The 21375-nt window shown below is 53.2% G+C and overlaps 1 protein-coding gene across 1 annotated transcript; it reads left to right on the top strand.

The window, feature by feature from the left end:
* Positions 1–6977: 6977 nt before the first annotated feature.
* Positions 6978–14195, top strand: CTU1 (cytosolic thiouridylase subunit 1). The gene is given in 4 exon segments (XM_060084150.1): positions 6978–7088; positions 10799–11343; positions 12823–13295; positions 13298–14195. Coding segments are annotated over 3 exon segments (1050 nt in total). The 5' UTR covers positions 6978–7088; positions 10799–10835; the 3' UTR covers positions 13367–14195.
* The last annotated feature ends 7180 nt before the right edge of the window (positions 14196–21375 follow it).

Genomic DNA, 21375 nt, shown 5'->3' on the forward strand with positions numbered 1-21375 from the left:
ATACAAGGAGACCAGGTTAGACGTGAATTCCATTTCATTCTTCCTCTCTCTATCCTAAAAAAAGTATTTTCCATTGTCCCTCTCCTGTCATCTCTGATGTCCAGGGAGCAGTTGGTCTGGGGGTCCCCAAGGAGGAGGATTCAGCCCTGAGTTTCCTCCTGTAGTTTATGATCTGGATTGTCTGTGGCCACTGAAGCCTCCCAGTCTGTATCTTGGAACCAGTAGCCATGAACTGGGGCAGAGTCAGTCTAGCATCTCCTGGGACAGTAGAAGGAGAGGGCACATGGACACACAGGCCCTCCTGCACCGTCACCAGCCCCTGCACCTGCAGCATGTTATCCTTCCTGGACTCCCTCTGGCCCTCGCCCCCTCCCTCTACCAGAGCAGGGCCACCAGCAGCGGCAGAAGCATGTCCGGGGTTGACCGTGCCAGGGTTCCCCAGGGAAAGTTTGTTTCTCAGGGTTCGTCTTTCAGAAACTAAACATTGCAAGATTTAGAGGAGGCCCCAGCAGGAAGATGTGGGTGAGGTCAGAACAGTGAGCCTCCTCAGAGGAGGAACTTCACAGCCAAAGACTGTTGACACCAGGAGAGCCCTTAGAGATCAACCACGCACCACCCCACGTCCACTCCTGGGGACACTGGACCAGGGAAGGTGAGGGACTTGCCCAAATTCACACCCCATGCTGGGCCTGAGCTCCATTTCCTGCCTCCCTGTCAATGCCCTTCCCCTCAGGGGCCATTTTCTGCAAAGTGAAAGTGGGTCCCTTCTGGCCAGACCCCTCGAGTCGCAGGGTGTAGTTTGTGGAGGTCGGTCCAGCCAGGGTGGGACGTAGGGACATGGGAGGTGGAGGGTGACCTCCCTCAGTGTCCAGGTGATGGGCATCCCCTCTCTGCTCATGAGGTCACACACCAGACCTAGACGCTGTCCCTTGAGTCACTGTCCAGTGGGGAGACAATAGATGTCCTAGCACCTGGAGCTGTGATGGGGGATGCACAGCGGGGTAGGGTGTCGCTGTCCCCACAGGGCTGGAAGTTGAGTGTCAGGAGGACTGGGTAGAAGGGAATCTCGGGCAGTGGAGTTGAGGATTCTGGGTATTAACACACATGGAAGACTTGGAGGGGAGGTGGGCTTTCAGGATGCCTGAGAAACAGAGCACGGTTCTCTGTACGGATTTCGAAAGGGATGGAAACTAGCCCATGTGTTGTGGCTGTCCAGGCGCCAGGATTATTTCTTCACTTCTGGTCTGTCTCATGACCACACTTCTGTTTATTACTCTGGAGTGTGGTGGGGTCTGTCAGCCTCTGGGGCTTTGCCCATGCAGGTTCTGCCCCCAGAAGTACAGGTGTGCAGGAGACCTGGAGCGAGGAACACCAGCCTGGCAGGTGCCCACCCTCGGGGGTGGTGAGGATTTCATGAGAGGAGAGACATGCACTGAACTGACAGAAGATTATTTTTAACTGTGTGGCTGAGAGGAAGTGGTGGGAAGGCATGGCAAGTGGTGACTCCTCAGAGCCACGCTGGGTTTTTTTGAAATATTAATGGGGAGAGATTTAAGACAACTTAGTGATTCATCACAAAACGAACACCCTCCAAGAAATAGAACGCTGCCAGTCCCCCAGGAACTCCCTCTTGTTTCTCCTCCCCATTCCCACACCCCACTCCTTCAGTAAGCCTCTAGCCTCACTTTAGTGCTATTTGGTTCCTTGCTTTTCTCTGTAGTTTTAACATCTGAGCATGCTGCCTTTAGTACTATGGCTTTACACTTGTTTTTCTTAAGACTTGGTATAAAGAGAGAAAACTGCCATCTGTTTTCTTCCATTCAGCTTCATGAATCTGCCCGTCCTATATCATCCCCTTCTTGGAACCATTACCCATAACACGGGGTAGCGTCGGTGCTGGGATAATTGAGAAGGGAAGGTGCAGGGTCTAAGCATGCATGGCACACGCACGCCATCACCAACTCCTGCATTTTCAGCTGGTATCTCATCCTGCAGCCCTATTCCCCTCCTGTGCCCCCCCACCCCGCATCCTGGCCAACTCACTGTCTCCTAGCAGGGGCAGTTACAGCATCTCTGTGCTCAGAGGGGCTGGGCTATGCCCAAACTATTTCCCATGGTCCTCAATTTGCAAAGAAAAGCAGAATAATTGGAGGAGAGACACAGGGAAGCCACAGAGAATCTAACAGTGTGCGAAAGAGGAACTTATGACCACAGGACATCAGAGCTAGGAGGACTTTTAGCCCCACTTATTCAATTCTCAGAAGAATACACTAAGGTCCAGAGTGGGCAAGTGAATTGTCCAAATCACACAGGAGCGCTGTCTCATGCACCATTGACTGCACAGGGAGACACTTCATCAATCTTTGCCCAGGGTTCATTGGCTGGGTGATAAGAAGTGTACGTTATTATGAGAAGGAAGAATTGTCAACTCTTACAACGAGGCGAGGGAAGAAATTTCAGTCATTCATCAACCATCCACACTGTGCCTTTAGGTTTCTAGTAAAGATTCAGCTCTTGCTCTTGAGGAAAGCAGCATCTGATTGGGGGACAGGTTACCTGAAAATTTCAGTGCCATAGGGTAAACGCCTGTGATGGGGGAAACAAAGGCAGGTGATGGGTGGGGCTCTTGTTCTTCTGGACTAGAAGGTGAGTTCCCAGAGAGGAATAGGCCAGGTAGACATAGTAGGGACTTTCAGGCACTCACAGGGTGAGTGTGAATTCTGCAGATGGTCCTGCACTCTCAGGTACTATGTTCTCAATCCCACTTACTCTCCCACTGTGCTGGGGATCCTCCACCAGCTGCCAAGTTCTGTGCTCTGTTTGTGACCACCCCCACCTCTGTCCCAGCAGGGGTCGGGCCTCTGCCCAAGACTTGCTCCTAGGGATCCTGGGGACCCCTGGGAAAGGGCGATGTCGCTGTCCGTGGTGCTGATTCAGAGTCGAGTGCTGACTCAAGATGTCTGCAGCTCTGGGGCAGAGGAGGGGGAGCTGATCACAAAGAACAGGGACCCTAGGTCTGTATTCAGGAGGGTCAATATGTCAGATGTGCTGGAAAGGGTCCAGGTCTACCTGGGAGGAAGCGCTCCGGGGAAAGGAAGACCTCTGTTTCTCCTCCTTGACCTTCTGGCAACCCTCAGGAATGTCCTATGGACATTCAACAACATAGGCTGTTGACACCGGCCCAAGCTCAGGGAAGGTGAAAGCTTTGTGCTACCCTTTTACAGATATGGTCCCATTTCATTTTCTGAACACCCCTGACAGAAAGGGGTAATCCCCCCAACAGATAGAGGGTGCAGGTGACAGACGGATGAGTAGCTGTAGGTACTAGTCTCCAAAGACCACTCCAAACGATCCTACCCCTGCCTTATGTAAACATGGCTATCCTTTTATTACATAATGGAATTTATTATGTCTTCCTCTCGAATCTGGATTAGGCCCATGACTGCTTTTCCCAATAAAATGTGGAGGACAAGACGTCCTGAGATTTGTATGACTCAGATATTAAGAAGGCCTGGCAGCTTCTGTTCCTGCCTCATGGATCCCTGGGTATCTGTGTAAGCAATCCAGGGGACTCTGATGGAAAGAGATGCTACACAGAGAAACCCTGAGGGGTTAGACCTTCATCCCCAGCCCCAGCAATCATTTCAACATGACTGCCTGAAAGACCCCAAGGAAAAACTAGAAGTGAAACTGCCACCTGGTCTCTGGCCAATTCATAGCACCATGAGATGGAATTAAATGATTGTTTGGGCCATTGAGTTTTGGGGTGGTTTGCTGTGCAGAAATACATAACCAAGATAGTAGCCCACACGAATTATAGCGAATAGGGGAAAAGTGAAATTGGAGGCTTACTCACCACCAATTTTCTCACGTACTGTATGTAAGTATGTATGTATGTACGTATGTATTTATTTATTTGCTGCAATGCACGGCTTGCGGGATCTTAGTTCCCTGACCAGGGATGGAACACGGGCCATGGCAGTGAAAGCGCCGAGTCCTAACTACTGGACAGCCAGGGAATTCCCCCACATACTGTATTTAAAGGATGACTTTTAAATGGTAACTTGAAGCCTTCAGTGAAGATAACCTGTGGAATCTTTGTCAGGCTGGTGAGCTCCAAGCAACAGGATGGCGCTGCCCATGGTGCTGAAATAGAGCCAGGTCCTGAGCTCAAAAATCACCCAGCTCCAGGAGGGGTCTGATCCCTCAAGCATGGGATCCAAGACTCAGGCCAGGAAGGCAGCCATATAACCTGGAGTGGTGAAAAGATAAGGTCTTCTTAACAGAAAAGGATTGGGGGACAAGAAGACCCTCTTATCAGTGGGCTGGGGTTCTCATATTTTTCTATCTGCTTCCTAGTTCATCCTCAGGGATGCTTCTGCATGTCTGCCTGTCCTAATTGCTTAAAGGAATAGAGGACAGTGAGTCTACAGGAAAGACCATGGGGCCTAAGGTTGAGGACACTAATGGGGACCAGAGAGAGAAGGATTACAGGAGAGTATTGGGCCTTATGTAGAGAGATTGAGAAATGAAGTGATAGGAACTCATCGGGGAGAGACCGTCAGTTTCAGCAAGTAATTATAATAACAGTGAGAAGTATTCATAATCCTCATTAACTGACTATTATATTTCAGGAAAAATGTTAAAATACGTTTTCTCATAAGACCTTACTAGGTAAGATTTGTACTTATTAAATAGAATGTTTAGATCTAGGTTTTGGAGGGGCCAGCTGACTTTCCCTCATTCTTGAATGTTGATTGAACACCTACTCTATGCAAAGCACCATCCCACACATGAGGTTAAATGGAGTCACGGTATGGTCTATAACATCATCAACACCAGGTCCAGCTTCCCAGAGCCAACGACATTTGATTACCACCTTGGTAGACTTCCTTCTTTTTTTTCTGGGCATTCGTTTTCTCTATTATATGTCCTATTGGAAGTATGATTTTATGTTGTTCTATTTTATTTTTCTGGGCAATTACCTAGTCTTCTAAATTCAATTCTCACTTTAAAAAAATATTTATTCATTTAGTTGCACCAGGTCTTAGATGTGGCAGGCAGGCTCCTTAGTTGTGGCATGCGAACTCTTATTTGAGGTACGCATGTGGGATCTAGTTCTCTGACCAGGGATCGAACCCCGGCCCCCTGCATTGGGAGCGCAAAGTCTTAACCACTGCGCCACCAGGGAAGTCCCCTCACTGTTTTTTTAAAAAAGAGGAAATGTGCTATATTTAATAAAACTTTCAAATGAGGTTGGGCATTTATTTTGCTTCCACTTTATCTTGAGTGAAAGTGCTTTTCTTTTCTTTTCTTTTCTTTTCTTTTTTTGGCTGTGCCGTGCAGCATGTGGGATCTCAGTTCCCCGACTAGGGATCGAACCTGTGCCTCCTGCAGTGGAAGCACAGAGTCTTAGCCTCTGGACCTCCAAGGGAAGTGCCCCAAAATGCTTTAAATTCACCACCTCTGGAGATTCATTTTACCAGTTCTTTCTAATTTGGCAACTGGAATAAACTTTCTAGAGCACAAACCACTCTTTGTAGGTGTTAATTCAATTTGACTTCACATAAGCCCTTTAAGGCAGGTATTGCTATTATCATCCCCATTCTACAGATGAGCAAACAGTGCATGGAAAGTGCTAAGCACACTGTCTAATAACTTCTGCTTGAATTTTCCCCCGATGCCCTGGCTAGCAGTGATTGAGGCTCAGCTTCCAGAGTTCCTAACACCCACGTCAAGCTTTGTCACCTGTATTAACTATGTCTCTCTCACCCCCACCAGGCAGAGGGCTCAGAGGACTGTGACTTTGCTTGTGTCACCAGAACCTAGCACAGGGCCAGCCTGGCACAAGGAGACCTCAGGAAATGTCCATTCAACAAATGAACCGACGAGCTAGTGATGACAAGAACTGGCCCTTGATGGTGACTTCATGGAGGCCATCTCATCTTAAACTAAGGCATCATGGCTCCCCTGTCATGAGGAAAACATGGCCTCCACAGTGCCTGTCAAGTCACTCGTGACATCACTCACCACAGACCCGCACACCCTGGGGCTGTGCACCTCTGTCTTGGGATCCCTGAGGCTCTGGTCCCTTCATCGTGAGGACCTTTGAGCACTAGTTTTGGGGGGATCTGGTTTGGGGACCCTGGGTCTCAGTTTCTGAGGCCCAGGATCTCTGGTCTTCTGCGTCTAAGAGATCTGAATCTTTGGTCTTCTTTGGCCCCCAGATTTCAGTTTCGAGGGCCTGGGGGGTGAAGTCTCCAGGTCTCTGGGCTTTGGTTGGGGAGAGTTGTCTCTGGAGTCCTGATTCTCTCGGCTGCTTGAAGTCTCAGGGGTCTGGGTCTCTGGGTCACAGGAACTCCGACTCTCTATGACACTTAGCCTAGGGACTAGTGAGTTTCAGGGATCTGAGTCTTTGGAATCCTCAGTCTCAGAAGTCAGAGGCTCTAGGGCTGACGCACGCGCAGAGACCTCAGCTTACACACACACTGCTCCCTCTCCCCACCCTACACGTCCACACGCACCATTACCACCCCTGCAGGCCATGCCTAGATCCATTCCGAACCCCCACCCTCAGGCTCTCTGCGCTGCGCATGCGCTGTCTCCTTTTACACCCACGACCAAACCCCGCACTCCCACCTTCAATTCCCACCCGCAGCCCCACCTCAAAGGGTGAAAATAATATGCTCTATAATCCTTCTAAAAGCCTATAATAATCCCACAAAAGCAGATAATCCGAATACAGCCATTTCGCCTTTTAAGCCTCCTGCATGGTAACAGATTACTACCACAGCAAACAGTACACGCCCCACCTCCCTGGCCCGTGCGCAGGCGCAGAAGGAAACAAGGCAGTGCATTTTGGGAGTGGTAGGCAGAGCGAAACAACGGGCCGCAGGGACTGCTGGGAGGTGAAGGCCGAGGGCCCAGTAACCACAGGTGCTTCGGGTGGAGCTGTTGCATGGGGTTCTGGGAGTCGTAGGCAAGACAGCCCCCAAGGCCTTGTGGTAGTCGTAGTCTCTGGAGCCACTTCCGCGCCGGAGTTTCGCGTGTTCGGCAGTTTGGACCGTCCAGCACCGCGTTCTACTCAGGTATTTCCTCACCAGCTGGTCGGCTCGTGAGCGCGCGCTCTTTGTTGCGGTGCCGTGTGAGGGTTGAGGGTCGAGGGTCTCTCTAGGGGTGATGACACTCGCCTTTGATTTCCCAACGCTTGTATCCCAGAGGCCTTCTGACCGGGATCCCCACTTTGGGCACTGCGGTCCGGCCTCTTGCTCGCCCATCCCCTCCCCCAGGTTGCAATTCGACCATTTCCCTGCCCCCGCCTCCAACTGGGTACGTCCGGGAGGTCCCTACTCTGCCGTCCTTCCGACAAGGCTGCGATTCGGAGGCATCCCTGGGGGTCTGGGTCTCGTCTTCCGGGCGCATTTATTATTCCCTCAGCCTACAGATCTTTCCTGAGCACCAACCCTGTGCCAAATCCCGTGCGAGGCAGGGGAAGTCAGTGGTGGCCGAAGCAGACCCTGTCCCTGCCTTTAGTGAGCTCACAGTACAACGGGGGAGACAGGCCTATCACCATGAAGGATACCGTCACGATCCGGTTGGGATGGGGGCATACATGGGGCTCTGCGAGCCCAGAGGAGGCGCCTGACCCAGCCTGGGGTCTATAAAGTCTTCGAGGGGAAGATGCTTAACAGACACTTCAAATCTGACATGTCCAAATGGAATTCTGGTCAGCGTCCCCTCTAAGTGGTCCCATCATCCTCCCAGGTGCTCAGGCCCAAACCTCCAAGTCATGCTTCTTTCCTCTTTCCTCATGACCGCACCCTCCACCCCAATCCAAGTCCTGTGCAAAGTCCCGTGGACCCTACCTTCAAAATAGATACAAAATCCCACCTTTTCTTGTCATTTCCACTGCCAGCACCCCAGTCCAGGCCACCATCATCTATGACTATTGCCATAGCTTCTTCCCTGGCCTCACTGCCGCTGATCCTGTCTGCCACGGCCTGTTCCCCACACGGCAGCCAAAGGGAAACTTTTAAAACCTAAGTCAGATCGTATCCCTTCTTCGCGCAAAACCCTCCCATGGCTCCCATCTCTCTCTGAATAAAATTAAAACTCTATCATGGGGCTTCCCTGGTGGCGCAGTGGTTGAGAATCCGCCTGCTGATGAAGGGGATATGGGTTCGTGCCCCGGTCCGGGAACATCCCACATGCCGCAGAGCAGCTAGGCCCGTGAGCCATGGCCGCTGAGCCTGCGCATCCGGAGCCTGTGCTCCACAATGGGAGAGGCCACAACAGTGAGAGGCCCGCGTACTGCAAAAAACAAACAAACAAAAAAAAAACACAAAAACAAAAAAACAAAACTCTATCATGACTTATGAGCCTCTGACAATCTGCACAGACTCATCGCCTGCCAGGGTCTTCCTCACTCAGGAGGTAGACCCCTAGGACCGAGTGACCATAGATTTAGGGGGAGAAGAGAGATGAGTCCAGGGTGACTTTATGTCTTGTCCTGGGGAGGAGCTGGAAGGAAGTGGCAGTCCTCTCAGGAGACAGGGAACAGCTGGGCAAGAACAGGTTTCTCCCTGTGGGGAGCAGGGTGACTGGTCAGTTTGGGCGCCTAGGATCCCAGAGGACCAACGGGGATCCTCAGTGGGGCATTTGGAGGACCAGCCCGATGGACGTCATTATTCAGAGTCATCCACAAGGAAAATGAGCTGGGCAGGACCTGAGAACCATAAAGAGGGCTCTCCAAAAGAGACTGGAGGCTGAGCAGGAAGCAGACCAGGAGAGCGAGGGAGAATCACGTCAAAGCCGGGGGTGGGATGGGGGGTGGTGGAAAGATTTCAAGGGGGCGTTGCTCAGCTGTGACGGATGTGCCGAATGGTCATGGCCAATGGGTCCTGAGGGCTGCTTACTGGGCCCAGTGGCAAGGAAGAGTACTTGGGCAGAGGGAAGAGCAGTGCTAACACTTTCCTGGGTAGGTGTTTCCTGGGGTGTTGGAGAGGAGAGGCCAGAGTGGCTGAAGGAGAGTGGAATGTGAGGTCAGAGACAAAGGGAGCCTCATCAGCCATAAGCTTTTACGAAAGTGAGATGAGATACATGGGAGAATGCAGAGAAGACACTGGGCAGGATCCCACTGGCTGTTTTGTGGAGAACTGTGTGTGTAGAGGAGGGGAGGGTGGGGCAGGGAGACCAAGGGGGAGCCTCCTGCAGTCAGAGACATGGCTCAGCTCAGACTAGGGTCGCAGTTGTGGAGATGCTAAGGAGTGTTGGGCTTCTGGATCCGTTTTGAAGCTACAAACAGGATTTGCTCCATTCCGGTTGGGCATATGGGGTTTGAGGTCTGAGGAGGATGCCCCAGGTGCATCTTCAGTGGCGCACTTGGAGGAAAGGCTGGGACTTGACATTGCAGTTGGGAGTCACCCACAGGGAGAGTGAGAAGAAAGAGCAGGCTGGGTCCTGGACCACAAGGCTCCTGCCCTGAGTAGCTGGAGGGATGGAGCTGCCCTTTACTGCGAGAGAAGCAGGTTTGGGAAGGGGAATCAGGAGTCTAGGTTTTGAGATGCCTGTCAGACGTCTGGCTTGCACTGGTCCTTAATTGGTGTTACAGGCAGTAAGCATACAAGTCACATAAAATGATTCCACACATTGTGGTAAATCCTGGAAACAGGGTGACCTGCTCAGGGGCTACTACACTAGTTCAGCCTGGAGATGATGGTGGCTTGGGGAGGAGGGGCTCAGTCTGGTGGGTTTTTATGGGTTCCCCAAGCAGGTGGGTCCAAGGAGAGAGGGTTGGAATTTGTGGTTGGGTGGGGAGGGATGAGGTGGGGGGGAACAGAAATGAGTCAAAGCTGGGCTGATCCAGGTCTTGGTAAGGCCACAGAAGCTTTCGGGAGATTCTGAGACAACAGCAATCCTGGAGCACCCCCCCCCCGCCCCCCAAACAGAAGCCGCCACAGTTGATCTCCTTGGAGGTACGACCCAATGCTGCCTCTGTGTCTCCCTGGAGGAGATGACTGCCCTGCCCTTCAGAGGGTACCATCGGGACCCATGCCTGGAGACAGTATCCCACCCCCACCAAAGTGAAATCCAGTTGGTCTTTTCTGTTCATCCCCCTTCCCCTAACAGGGCTGCAGTTCCCTTGACTCCCTCTGTTCTTAGATCACTGACCCCTCCCAAGCTCTCTGAACAGCCCTGGAAGCCCAGGTCAGTGATAACCACCCTGTCCTCTGATCAGGGTTGTAAAAGGACTGGCCTCCCTGGAGACTGTGCAACCGGTCCTTAATAGGCACCTCCGTCCCTCCAAACAGAATGCGACCTAATTCTGGGTGTAACTTGCCTGTCTCTCCCCTTCCCCTCCACCTCTCCCAACCAGCTCCTTCTCTTCTTGGTGTGTAATGGGTGTAATCCAAGAAGCCTTCCTGGAGGCACTAGCTTCCTTAAACTAGAATACAGTTGACCCTTGAACAACGTGAGGTTGAACTGCGCTGGTCCCCTAATACTCTGATTTTTTTTTTCAATAAATACATACAGTACTACACCATCCGCAGTTTGGTTGAATCCGCGGATGCGGAACCAGGAAGGCCGACTGTAAAGTTATGCGGATTTTGGCCGCGTCCCTGGCCCCCGTGTTGTTCAAGGGTCAACTGTCTACGTATAACCCTCCCTTACTCTGGAAAAGGCGTACTCGGCCTTCACTAATCCTGGCAGAGACACTACGCAAGCAGCCTCTCTGTAGGCAAGGACTCCTGCAATCCGGAATCCACGTGTAACCCGCCTCCTCTCTCCACCCATCCAGGAGAAGCCGACCCCTCCCGCCTCGCCAGGAACTCGCGATGCCCGCCCCGCAGTGCGCCTCCTGCCACAAAGCGCGAGCCGCCCTCCGCCGTCCGCGCTCGGGCCAGGCGCTGTGCGCCACCTGCTTCTGCGCCACCTTCGAGGCCGAGGTGCTGCACACGGTGGTCGCGGGCCGCCTGCTGCCGCCCGGCGCAGTGGTGGCCGTGGGCGCCTCGGGCGGCAAGGACTCCACTGTGCTGGCGCACGTGCTGCGCGAGCTGGCCCCGCGCCTGGGCATCTCGCTGCACCTCGTGGCCGTGGACGAGGGCATCGGCGGCTACCGGGACGCGGCGCTGGCGGCCGTGCGGCGGCAAGCAGCACGCTGGGAGCTCCCGCTCACCGTCGTGGCCTACGCAGAGCTCTTCGGGGGCTGGACGATGGACGCCGTGGCCCGCAGCACGGCCGGCTCCGGCCGCAGCCGCTCCTGTTGCACCTTCTGTGGGGTGCTGCGACGCCGGGCGCTAGAGGAAGGGGCGCGCCGCGTGGGAGCCACGCACGTCGTGACGGGTGAGCGCAGGCGCGGCACAGAGGGGCGTGGTAGGAGGAACGGGTGCATGCGCGGGCGAGGGGCGGACACTGTAAGGCCACTGAGGCGCATGACGCAGAGGTCGTAAAGAAGACTGCGTATATCCTAATTGGGCACTTTAAACAGGGAGGAGGGGATGTGCATGCACACTGAAGGTTCATAGTATGTGCGTGTCCTTAGGATGGGCATGGTAAGCTTTTGAGTCACTGCCATCAGCTTTGTACACACACGCTGGCAAATAGAGGGGTGACAGGGTACTCTCTAGGGGCTAGGGCTGTGGTTCTCTGTACTTTTTTTTATGACACTGTGTCCCTTGTCACAAAAGGAGGGGTATGAAGGGGCATCTCCCATCAGAAGCATCTGTAGTCTGAACGCAACTGTGTCCTTCTCCCTATTCGCTTCTCCTCTCTGATAACACTTTCTCTGTACCAAACAAATAATTTGTACCAAATTGGTAATTACCAAATACCAATTATTTGTACCAAACAAATAATTGTTGACCATTTATTGTGTGCCAGATGCAAGCTATATAGCCTAGAACAAACTACCTAACCTTGGTTTCCTCTTTTATATAATGGGGATATTAATACTATCTAGGTCCTAGAGTTACTGGGAATTAGATGAATTATGGGAATTATGTATGAAGCACTTAGACAAGACACTGAGAAACAGTCAACATATAAATGTTTGCCGTCATGATGATGCACAAGACAGTCTCTGCTCCTGTCCGTTTCTCACATACGTAATTATAACCTGATTATAATTATTTCCTGTGCCACTAAGGAAAGTGACACAGGAGGACCTAGTGAAGGGAGAAACGTGGGGGTTAAGGAGGCGTTTCCTGAGTGAGCGGAGACCTGAAGCCGAGTGGGTAACTAGGTGAAGGACAAAAAGGGGGTGGGAGAGGTTCTGAGCAGAGGAAACAGCTTATGCAAAGGCCCTGAGGAGGGGAAGTATGGCCGACTTGTAAGACCGGTGTTCTACTATAGGCTCAAGTATAAGATGACAAGTTGCAGAATAAGTAGAGATTTAGCTTCCAATTTATGGTGACTGCTGTGTAAATATGCACTTACTTTCTCCCTGGTCCGTCTAAATACCACAATCTGCATTCCCAGAGGCACTTGTGTCAACAGCCCACGTGAGCATCTCCATCAAATGCCATTTTGATGTCTGTGCAGTCTGAAGTACGCTTTTCACTAAGACTGAAATTATATGTGCAGCGTAAAGCAGTTTTACTCACTACCTGAAAGGGCACCGAGCACAGAGCCTGGTTTGCAATAAGAGGGGGGCAAACGAGGGCACCCCAAGTTGCTCCACGGGAGCCTGGAGTGTTCCCCTCTCCTTTCTCGCGGGGTCCACCCGCAGCCTCCCCCTGGCCGCCCCACGGTACCGCGGGGTCTTCTCCCGCGGACCCGCCGGCCCCCGCGCCCCCTCCTCACCGGCTCGCGTCTCTCCCCCAGGACACAACGCCGACGACATGGCGGAGACGGTGCTCATGAACTTCCTGCGGGGCGACGCGGGCCGGCTGGCGCGGGGCGGGGGCCTGGGCTCTCCGGGCGAGGGGGGCTCCCTGCCGCGCTGCCGCCCGCTGCAGCTGGCCTCGCAGAAGGAGGTGGTGCTGTACGCGCACTTCCGCCGCCTGGACTACTTCTCCGAGGAGTGCGTGTACGCGCCCGAGGCCTTCCGCGGCCACGCGCGCGACCTGCTCAAGCTTCTGGAGGCGGCGCGGCCGTCGGCGGTGCTGGACCTCGTGCACTCGGCCGAGCGCCTGGCGCTGGCCCCGGCCGCGCGGCCCCCGCCCCCCGGCGCCTGCTCCCGCTGCGGGGCGCTGGCCAGCCGCGCGCTGTGCCAGGCCTGCGCCCTCCTGGACGGCCTGAACCGCGGCCGGCCCCGCCTGGCCATCGGCAAGGGCCGCCGGGGGCTGGACGAGGAGGGGCCGCCGGGTCTCCGCGGGAGCCACAGCCGTCCGGACCCCCGACTTCGGAGCCCATCCCCGGCTTCTAGAGACTCCAGTTCTCCCCTGGGATCCGACGACGTGGGAGTGCGGGGCCGCCTGTAAATGACCCTGTGAAGGAACCCGAGTTACCTTAGCCCGGGCTTCGGCGTGAGGTTGGGAAGGGGTCGGAACCCCTTACCTGTGGTCCTGCAGAACCTGGGGCTCTGCGCTCCTGGGGCTGCGGAGGACTCCTGGGTGTCTGGGGGACCCCTGGGCCTCAGAGAGGAGAGAACTAAACAACTTTCCATTCCTGAGCGAGTGGGAATTAGGGGGCTGCTTGCCTGTACCTCTGTGGGGCTCTGGGCATGCTCAGATAGTCCTAACCCTTCTTGAGCGCCTACTGTGTGCCTGATGTTTCATGTTTGCGTGTAGTGGGATAAGCAAAACCATGTAACTTGATGGGCACGTCAGGTACAGCAATCGTGATGCTTCTGTGTGAGCGCTGTGTACAGGGCAGGCGCTGGATCATCTCATTTCATCTGCACCACGATCTCATTGGCTGTAGCCTGAGCCTCATAACTGGCCTGAGGTCACCTTGCTGGAGCCCCAACTGGGGGCTCACACCCAGGTCTGCCTGGGGCTCCTCAAGACAGTGTATTTAGCCCTTACCCCCCCCTCCCCGCCCACCACCACCTGAATCTCTGTGTGATGGGTGGGGAGCCGCTGGGTGAGCTCCCCAGCCCTCAGATTTCTGGAGGCAGAGCTGGGTGAACCTGGGTCAGTGACTTAACCTCTCTGGTCTTCCATTGCCTCCTCTGAGAATGGAATCAAAGCCTCCCACTGAAGCACTGTTGTGAATATTTGATAAAGCGCTCAATAAATGGTGTCCGACTTGGTTGTTCGTATTAAAGTTTGGCCCCCCGGGGGGCTCTGGGTTGCAGGGTTGCCTCCCTGCCGGTCCAGACAGGTGTGAGGCTCAGAAACTTCCTGCCTGACCCCTGGGGAGACTTGGTGTCCTCAGTCCCACCTCCAAGCTGTGCTGGGCTGGTTCCCTGTCAGGAGTGCCTTCCTTTCCCATCTTCCAGCTCACAACCTCCAGGGGCCTCCTGGAAGCATCCCTGATTCTCTCCTCCCACCCTGCCCAGCCCGGGACATTAGGACTCTCCCAAACCCCAGCCCCTGGGTCCTGTCCTCCAGCCATCCACACTCTTTGGGGCTCGCTTTTCCTAATTAGATTGGGCTGGAGGGCAGGGACCAGAGGCCCCGCCTCCTCTGTGAGTTAATTGAGCATCAGGATAATTATTCATTTGACAAACGTTTATTGAGCACCTCATCTGTGGCCCATGTGCCAAGTGCTAGAATACTGCAGTGAGCAAAAGACAAAAGCCCCTGCCCCCATGAAGTTCACAATCTGGGGGAAAGACAATAAGTCAATAAAAATAAAATGTCAGATAGTGATTAATGCAACAAGTAAAAATAAAGCAGGATAAAGAGAGAGGGAGATAGCAAGAGCCAGTGTCCATAGGCGTCAGGGCAGGGCCTCTTTGAGGAGGTGGCATTTGAGCCGAGACCTGAATAAAGCAAAGGAGTGAATTATAAAGCCATCTTGGGGGAGAGCTTTCCAGGCAGAGGGAACTGCCGATGCAAAAGCCCAGAGGTGGGAATAAAGTTGGTAAGTCCAGGGAACAGCAAGGAAGTTGGTCAGGGCAGAGTGGGCAGGGAGAAGAGCAAGAGTTGAGATCAGGTGGTAGCCGGGGCTGGTCCTGCAACATCTCGCAGAGGCAGGAGCCCATCTCCGTTTTCTAAAAATCCCTGCAGCCGCGGTGGAGAGAACGGGCTCTAGGGGGCGCAAGATGATCACGGTCAATTGGAATGATTCTAGCGCACCAGGCACTGCGGAACGCTCCTTCCTTGCGTTTTGATCCCCAGTTTTACAAAGGGTAAATTTTTTTTTTTTTTTTTTTTTTGGTGGTATGCGGGCCTCTCACTGCTGTGGCCTCCCCCGTCGCGGAGCACAGGCTCCGGACGCGCAGGCTCAGCGGCCATGGCTCACGGGCCCAGCCGCTCCGCGGCATATGGGATCCTCCCAGACCGGGGCACGAACCCGTATCCCCTGCATCGGCAGGCGGACTCTCAACTACTTGCGCCACCAGGGAGGCCCTCAAAGGGTAAATTTTTGACTCAGAGGGGTGAAGTGACTTTCCCAAGGTCACACAGCAGCAAATCAGTGATGCAGCTAGGGCTCTTGAACCTTTTTGCTATGCCGCCTGCTGGAAGCAAGAGGACCTGGGCCCTTGTTGCAGGTCAGCCACTGATTCACCCTGTGGTTTGGGGCAAGGGACTTTTCTGTAACCGAGTTTCTCCCGTTACACCTTCACACCTTCACACCAGGAGGTGGGTGGTTGGTTAGATTTCTCTTGTGGTTTAGAGTAGCACTATCCAATAGGAATATAATGTGAGCCATATGTGTAATTTCAAAATTACGAGTAGCCATAATTTTTAAGGGGGGGAGGGGAAATTTTAATGTATTTTATTTGACCCACGACATCCAAAATATTACTATTTTAACATGTAATCAATATTTTAAGACCTTGAGGATGGGACTTCCTGGTGGCTCAGTGGTTAAGAATCCGCCTGCCAATGCAGGGGACACGGTTTTATCCCTGGTCTGGAAAGCTCCCACATGCCGCGGAGCAAGTAAGTCTGTGTGCCACAGCTACTGAGCCTGCGCTCTAGAGCCTCCGAACTACAACTGCTGAAGCCCACGCGCCTAGAACCGGTGCTCCGCAACAAGAGAAGCCACAGAAATGAGAAGCCCGCGCACCACAAGGAAGAGTAGACCAGAGAGAGCCCGCGCCCAGCAACGAAGACCCAACACAGCCAAAAATAAATAAATTAATTAAAACCTTGAGGATATTTTACCTTTTTTTGGTACTAAGTTTTCAAAATCCGGTGTGTATGTTACACTTAACAGCCCGTCTCTATTCAGATTCAACCACAGTTCTGTGGCAAACGTGACAAGAGGGCCTCAAGTGGGAGCTGAGGAAAATGCTGTTCTCAGCTCCAACCACAGGGGGATCACTGTGACCACACCTTGCATCGGGTGGCCATTGCCTGAAGAGCAAAGTCTTTCTTTCTGCTGCCTGGCTGGGGAGCTTTGCACTCTCCTCCCACCTCCCCACCGGTCCCCCTGACCTGAGCCAGCCTCCAAGGGCGAGAGACACAGTCTGGCAGAAACCTGAAGGTCCCCTGTGAACACTGGAAACCTTCCATGACCTCAAGATCCATGTGTACATTCATTCATTCATTCATTCTGCAAATACTTATTGAGCACTCAATTTGTGACTGCAATGAGGAAAACAAAAACCTGCCCTCGTGGGAGAGGCCCAAAAAGGAGGAAAATAAGTAGAATATGTAGTGTGTCAGATGGTGATACATGGATTAATCGGAGGATGGGAAGCATGCCACACATTTAAGTAGGGTGGATAGGGCAGCCCTCGAGGAGAAGTTGACATTTGAGCAGAGACCCACACAAGGTGAGGCATGGGCTCTGCAGATTTGTGGGAAGGGCGATGCTGGCCAGGGAACAGCGTGTGCACACGCCAAGGGAGGCAGGCGAGTGGTGGAGCGGGTAAGTGGAGGAGAGAGGTAAGAGGGGCCAGACTGCACGGACGCAGCTGTGATTTTGAGGCGGAAGCCATGGAGATTTTGTAGCAGAGGAGAGATAAGGACCATCCCTTTATTCATGAAGCCAACATTTGCTGGCACCTCTCAGGAGCCAGGCCCTGCACGGGGCACTGGGGAAACAGAGCTGGGTCAGCCCCAGTCCCTGCCTTCAGTGGGCTCTCTGTCTGATGGGGGAGGCGGCACGGACCGACACTGGCAAATCAAGACCCAAAGGGATACGTGTCACGGCGGGGGTTAGTAAGGGCACAGGGGAGCCCAGAGGCGGGGCGACCAACTTAGCGTGGGGCGTCATAGAACGCTTTCTGAAGGAGGTAGTGTTTAAACAAGGCCCCAGAAGATGAGTAAGAATGAGCACGGGGAAAAGGGTGGAGGAGGACAAGTGCACCTGCGGCCCAGAGAACAGCAGGTGGAAAGGCCTGCAGGGAAGGACACACTGTGAACCGGGCGGAATGGTTGCTTCTGGTGCAGGACGCCTGGGTAGGAGCTGGTGAGGGTGGCCAGCGTCCCCCCACCCCACCCCCAAGAGGGTCAGAATGCCATTGCACAAGACAGATTTCCCGCTGGGGTGATGGGGCACCAGGAAGGGTTTAGAGCAGACAGGCCTCGCCCCGGGTGTCAGAAAGAGCCTTCTGGGTCTGTGTCTAGGAGGACTGTGGGGTGGGGATGGAGGAGGGGGACTTAAAGGCCAGGAGGCCAGGGAGAAGCCAAAACCATAAGGGGGTGGGAACGGTGGGAACAGAGATGAGGGCTATTTAAGAAGTCTGGAAATCCTACTAAACTCTAGGGTGTGCTTTGTAAGTGTTAAGAGCTCCTGCCTAAACCCCCAAAACTGTAAATACAAGAGAAACCTCTCCTAGACAGGCTGAACAAAAATAAAGATGTTTGCCACTTAGGCAGACGGCCGTGGTGAACACGGGAGAGTCTTTCTGAGGGAGAAAGTCATGGTAAACAAGGAGGGTGGGGCACGGGTGTTGCCCAGGCAAGAAGCAAGCCTAGTCATCATGGAGCAGGGCTTTGGCTGAGGCGGAGGTCACGAGATTTTTGAGCAAAGGAGTGATAAGGAACATCCCTTTATTCACGAAGCCAACATTTGCTGGCACCTCCCAGGAGCCAGGCCCTGCATGGGGCACTGGGGAAACAGAGCTGGGTCAGCCCCAGCCCCTGCCCTCAGTGGGCTCTCTGTCTGGGAGCCCATGGGCCTTGGTGAAGGCAGCCCTTACCTAAACACAAGGGGTCCTTTATACTTATCGAATGTCTGTGAAAGGACCAGGACTGATGAGGCAGGAATCCCCACGCCTTAAGGTACCATCCCCTGGAGTCAGAAGCCTTCTTCCATGCAAGGATTTGGAACCTAATCTCAGAAAGATGGGCTTCTCCATCTTCCCCCTGTGTGTGCTCTCCCAGGCCTGGGTAATTAGAGATTCCTGTCAGATCTGAAGATGTAGAGGTGTTGGGTGCAGAGATTCTGGGGAGAGGAAGGCTCTCAATAATCTCACTCTCATTCAGCCTGTTTTCATAGAGACCCTGCACATGCCAGGTACCAGAGTGGGCTCCAGGGATTCAGCAGTGAACACCTTAGACAAGGTCCCTGCCCTCATGAAGCCTCAGTCTGAGTGAGAGAAATGTTTCTTCATTCCATACATGTTTACTGAGCACCTACTATGTGCCAGGGAACAGAAGCCAAGAAAGCAGGCAAAACCCCCTGCCCTGTCAGAGATGGCACTCAAGTTGTGGGAGATAGACTACACAGAAAAGGAGATAAATAAAACATGAGGGACATCCAATGGTGATAAATGCCATAGAGAAAAAACAACAACAACAATAAAAAAGGAAGCAAACACATAAAGCAGTTATAGATTGAAAGGAGGCATAGAAAGGAAACCAACAAGGGGCTGAGATAGAAACTAGAAGGGAATGTCTACTCTAGAGAAGGTGATCAAGGGGAGAGTGATGGGACGTGTGTCCCAGGCAGAGGGAACGTCTTCTCTAGAGAAGGTGATCAAGGGGAGAGTGATGGGACGCGTGTCCCAGGCAGAGGGAACAGCAAAAAGACAGGCCCTGAGGTGGGAAGGCACCTACCATGTCAAGAAAGTCAAGGAAGTCCTGGGTGTTTGAGGCACAGTGCAGGACGGAATGGTGAGGCTGGAGAGGCAGACATAAAGGCAGACACAGAGTGCCTTGGAGGTGTTTAGGCTTTATTACAATTGCAGTGGGAAATCATAGGTGGGCTTTAAGCAGCGTTTAATATGATACTCTTTTATATTTTAAGAACACATTGGCTGCCAAGTGGAGAATGAACTTAGTGTGGGGTAGGAGTGGGGGGAGGTGGGAACGGGGTTGAATGTGGAAGCAGGGAGACTAGCTTGGATGCTCTTGCACCTGTCCAGGTGAGACATAAGGGTAGCTTGGACAAGGGTGAGTGAGAGGAAGTAAGTGGGTGGATTCAGTGTCTATTTTGGCACTAAGGTGACATGAATTGCCCAAGTAGGAAGTGGGAGTGAGGGAGGGATGAAGGACCACTCCCAGCTTTTGACAGAAGCAACTGGGGAGAGGATGGTGGCACCACCAACAAAGGGAAATAAGAGATTGATGATGGAGAGGGAGGGAGGTGGGGCAGAGATGTTCGCTGGCTGTTGACGGGGCATCAGGGACACCCAGGTGTGTATGCAGAAGCTGCCTGCCATGTAGCAGGTTCAGGTGCTGACTCAGAGCCATCTAAGAGATTACCCAGAGAGAGTCTGGGTAATCAAAGAGACACATGAAATCAGCAGCAGAGGAGCATGGAGTCAGATGCACTGGGGTTCCAGTCCAAGCTCCACCACTTGCTTGTTGGGCAATTGGCCTCATTTCTCTCCGTTTCCGCATCTGTAGAATGGGTGTGATTGTGTGCACCTCACAGGGCCAATGGGGGAATTAAGCAAGACGTGACACTTAGGAGGTACTAGAGAAATTGCCAACCAAGAGCTGCTGGGGGACAGAAGACACAGGTGAGGGTCCGTTGGTTTTTTGTTTGTTTTGTTTTGGGTTTTTTTTGTTTGTTTGTTTTTTTTGTTTTCGCAGCCTGCGGGATCTTAGTTCCCTGACCAGGGATCGAACCCATGCCCCCTGCAGTGGAAGGGTGGAGTCCTAACCACTGGACCGCCAGGAAATTCCCAAGGTGAGGGTCCATTTGCACACACCAGAAACATTCTTTGCACAAACTCTCAGACACTGGGGCTGTTCCAGAAGACGAGGATCCAGCAGAGAACTCCCCGCCCTCGATGGCATGGAGACAGATTTGGAGGCAGAATGGCATGGCATTTAACAGCCAGAGGACCCAGGTTCCAATCCCGGCAAATGCCATTTGCACAAGTGACTTCTGCCTGAGACCTGGTTTCCTCATCTCTAATGGGGTACTAACCCTAACCCTAACCCTAACCTCATAAAGCTCTTGTGAGGATTAAATGTGATAATGTATGGAAAGTCCTTGACAACCTGCCAGATTTGTATTATAAATGGAGATAGAGACAGGCATTTGCTGACAGGGAGTCAGGAGCCCCCAGGAACCCCCAGGAGAGAGGACCCCCTGGCTTCACAGTCCCTCAGCCTCCAGGTGGCCGCAGACCACCTCCCCCATCACCCATTCCCACAGGTACACCCTGGCCCCTACATCCATCAGAAGAGCTCCACCTCTAAAATCACAAAATCCCACATCCCACTCCCTGACCACAGCCTCCCATGCATCCAGAGCTCTGTCATACCTGTTCTTCCACCTCAAAGACACCCTGACCCTCTTTGTGCAGCCCTCCCTCCACCAAGGCCCTTCCTTCTGCACTTCCTTTACCCCTACCCTCCGCCCCTTTACCACATCCCCTCCCACTGTCCTTTGCTGGAGGAAAACAAAACAAAATCATCCAGCTGCTCAGAGGACGCCTCTTTAAATTCCTGATCACCAACCTCACCTGGGAACCTGCTTGCCATCCTCACCTCCCCAACCAGGTGCCCGTTGAGATGAGTTGGCCTGGGCCTCCTAGTCTCCCTGGCCCAGCCCTCCCTCCACTTCTGGCCACCCGACCCACACCCCACGTGCAAACTCCCCCACCCTTTCCTTCTTCCTTCCTGAGCAGGGGAAGAGGTGTCTTTCCTTTGGTCTGGGGCTAAACCCACCACTCGGCTGGGCAGTTGCACCATGCACACCTTTGTTTTCGGGCATCCCTGAGGTTGTTAAGAGCTCTCTGCCTGGGTCTGTATCATGGTGCCACCACTCAGCTTTGTGTAACCTTGGATGGGCGTCTCCACTTCTCCTTCTGCACGTGGAGAATAATAAGTGTACCTTTCTCACCAGACCCTGGGAAGGGTTGGATGAGTTAACTTACGAAAAATGTGTTAAAACAGTGTTGGACACACAAAT

The sequence above is a fragment of the Mesoplodon densirostris genome, chromosome 19 (genome assembly GCF_025265405.1).
Source record: "Mesoplodon densirostris isolate mMesDen1 chromosome 19, mMesDen1 primary haplotype, whole genome shotgun sequence".
Classification (NCBI taxonomy): Eukaryota; Metazoa; Chordata; class Mammalia; order Artiodactyla; family Ziphiidae; genus Mesoplodon; species Mesoplodon densirostris.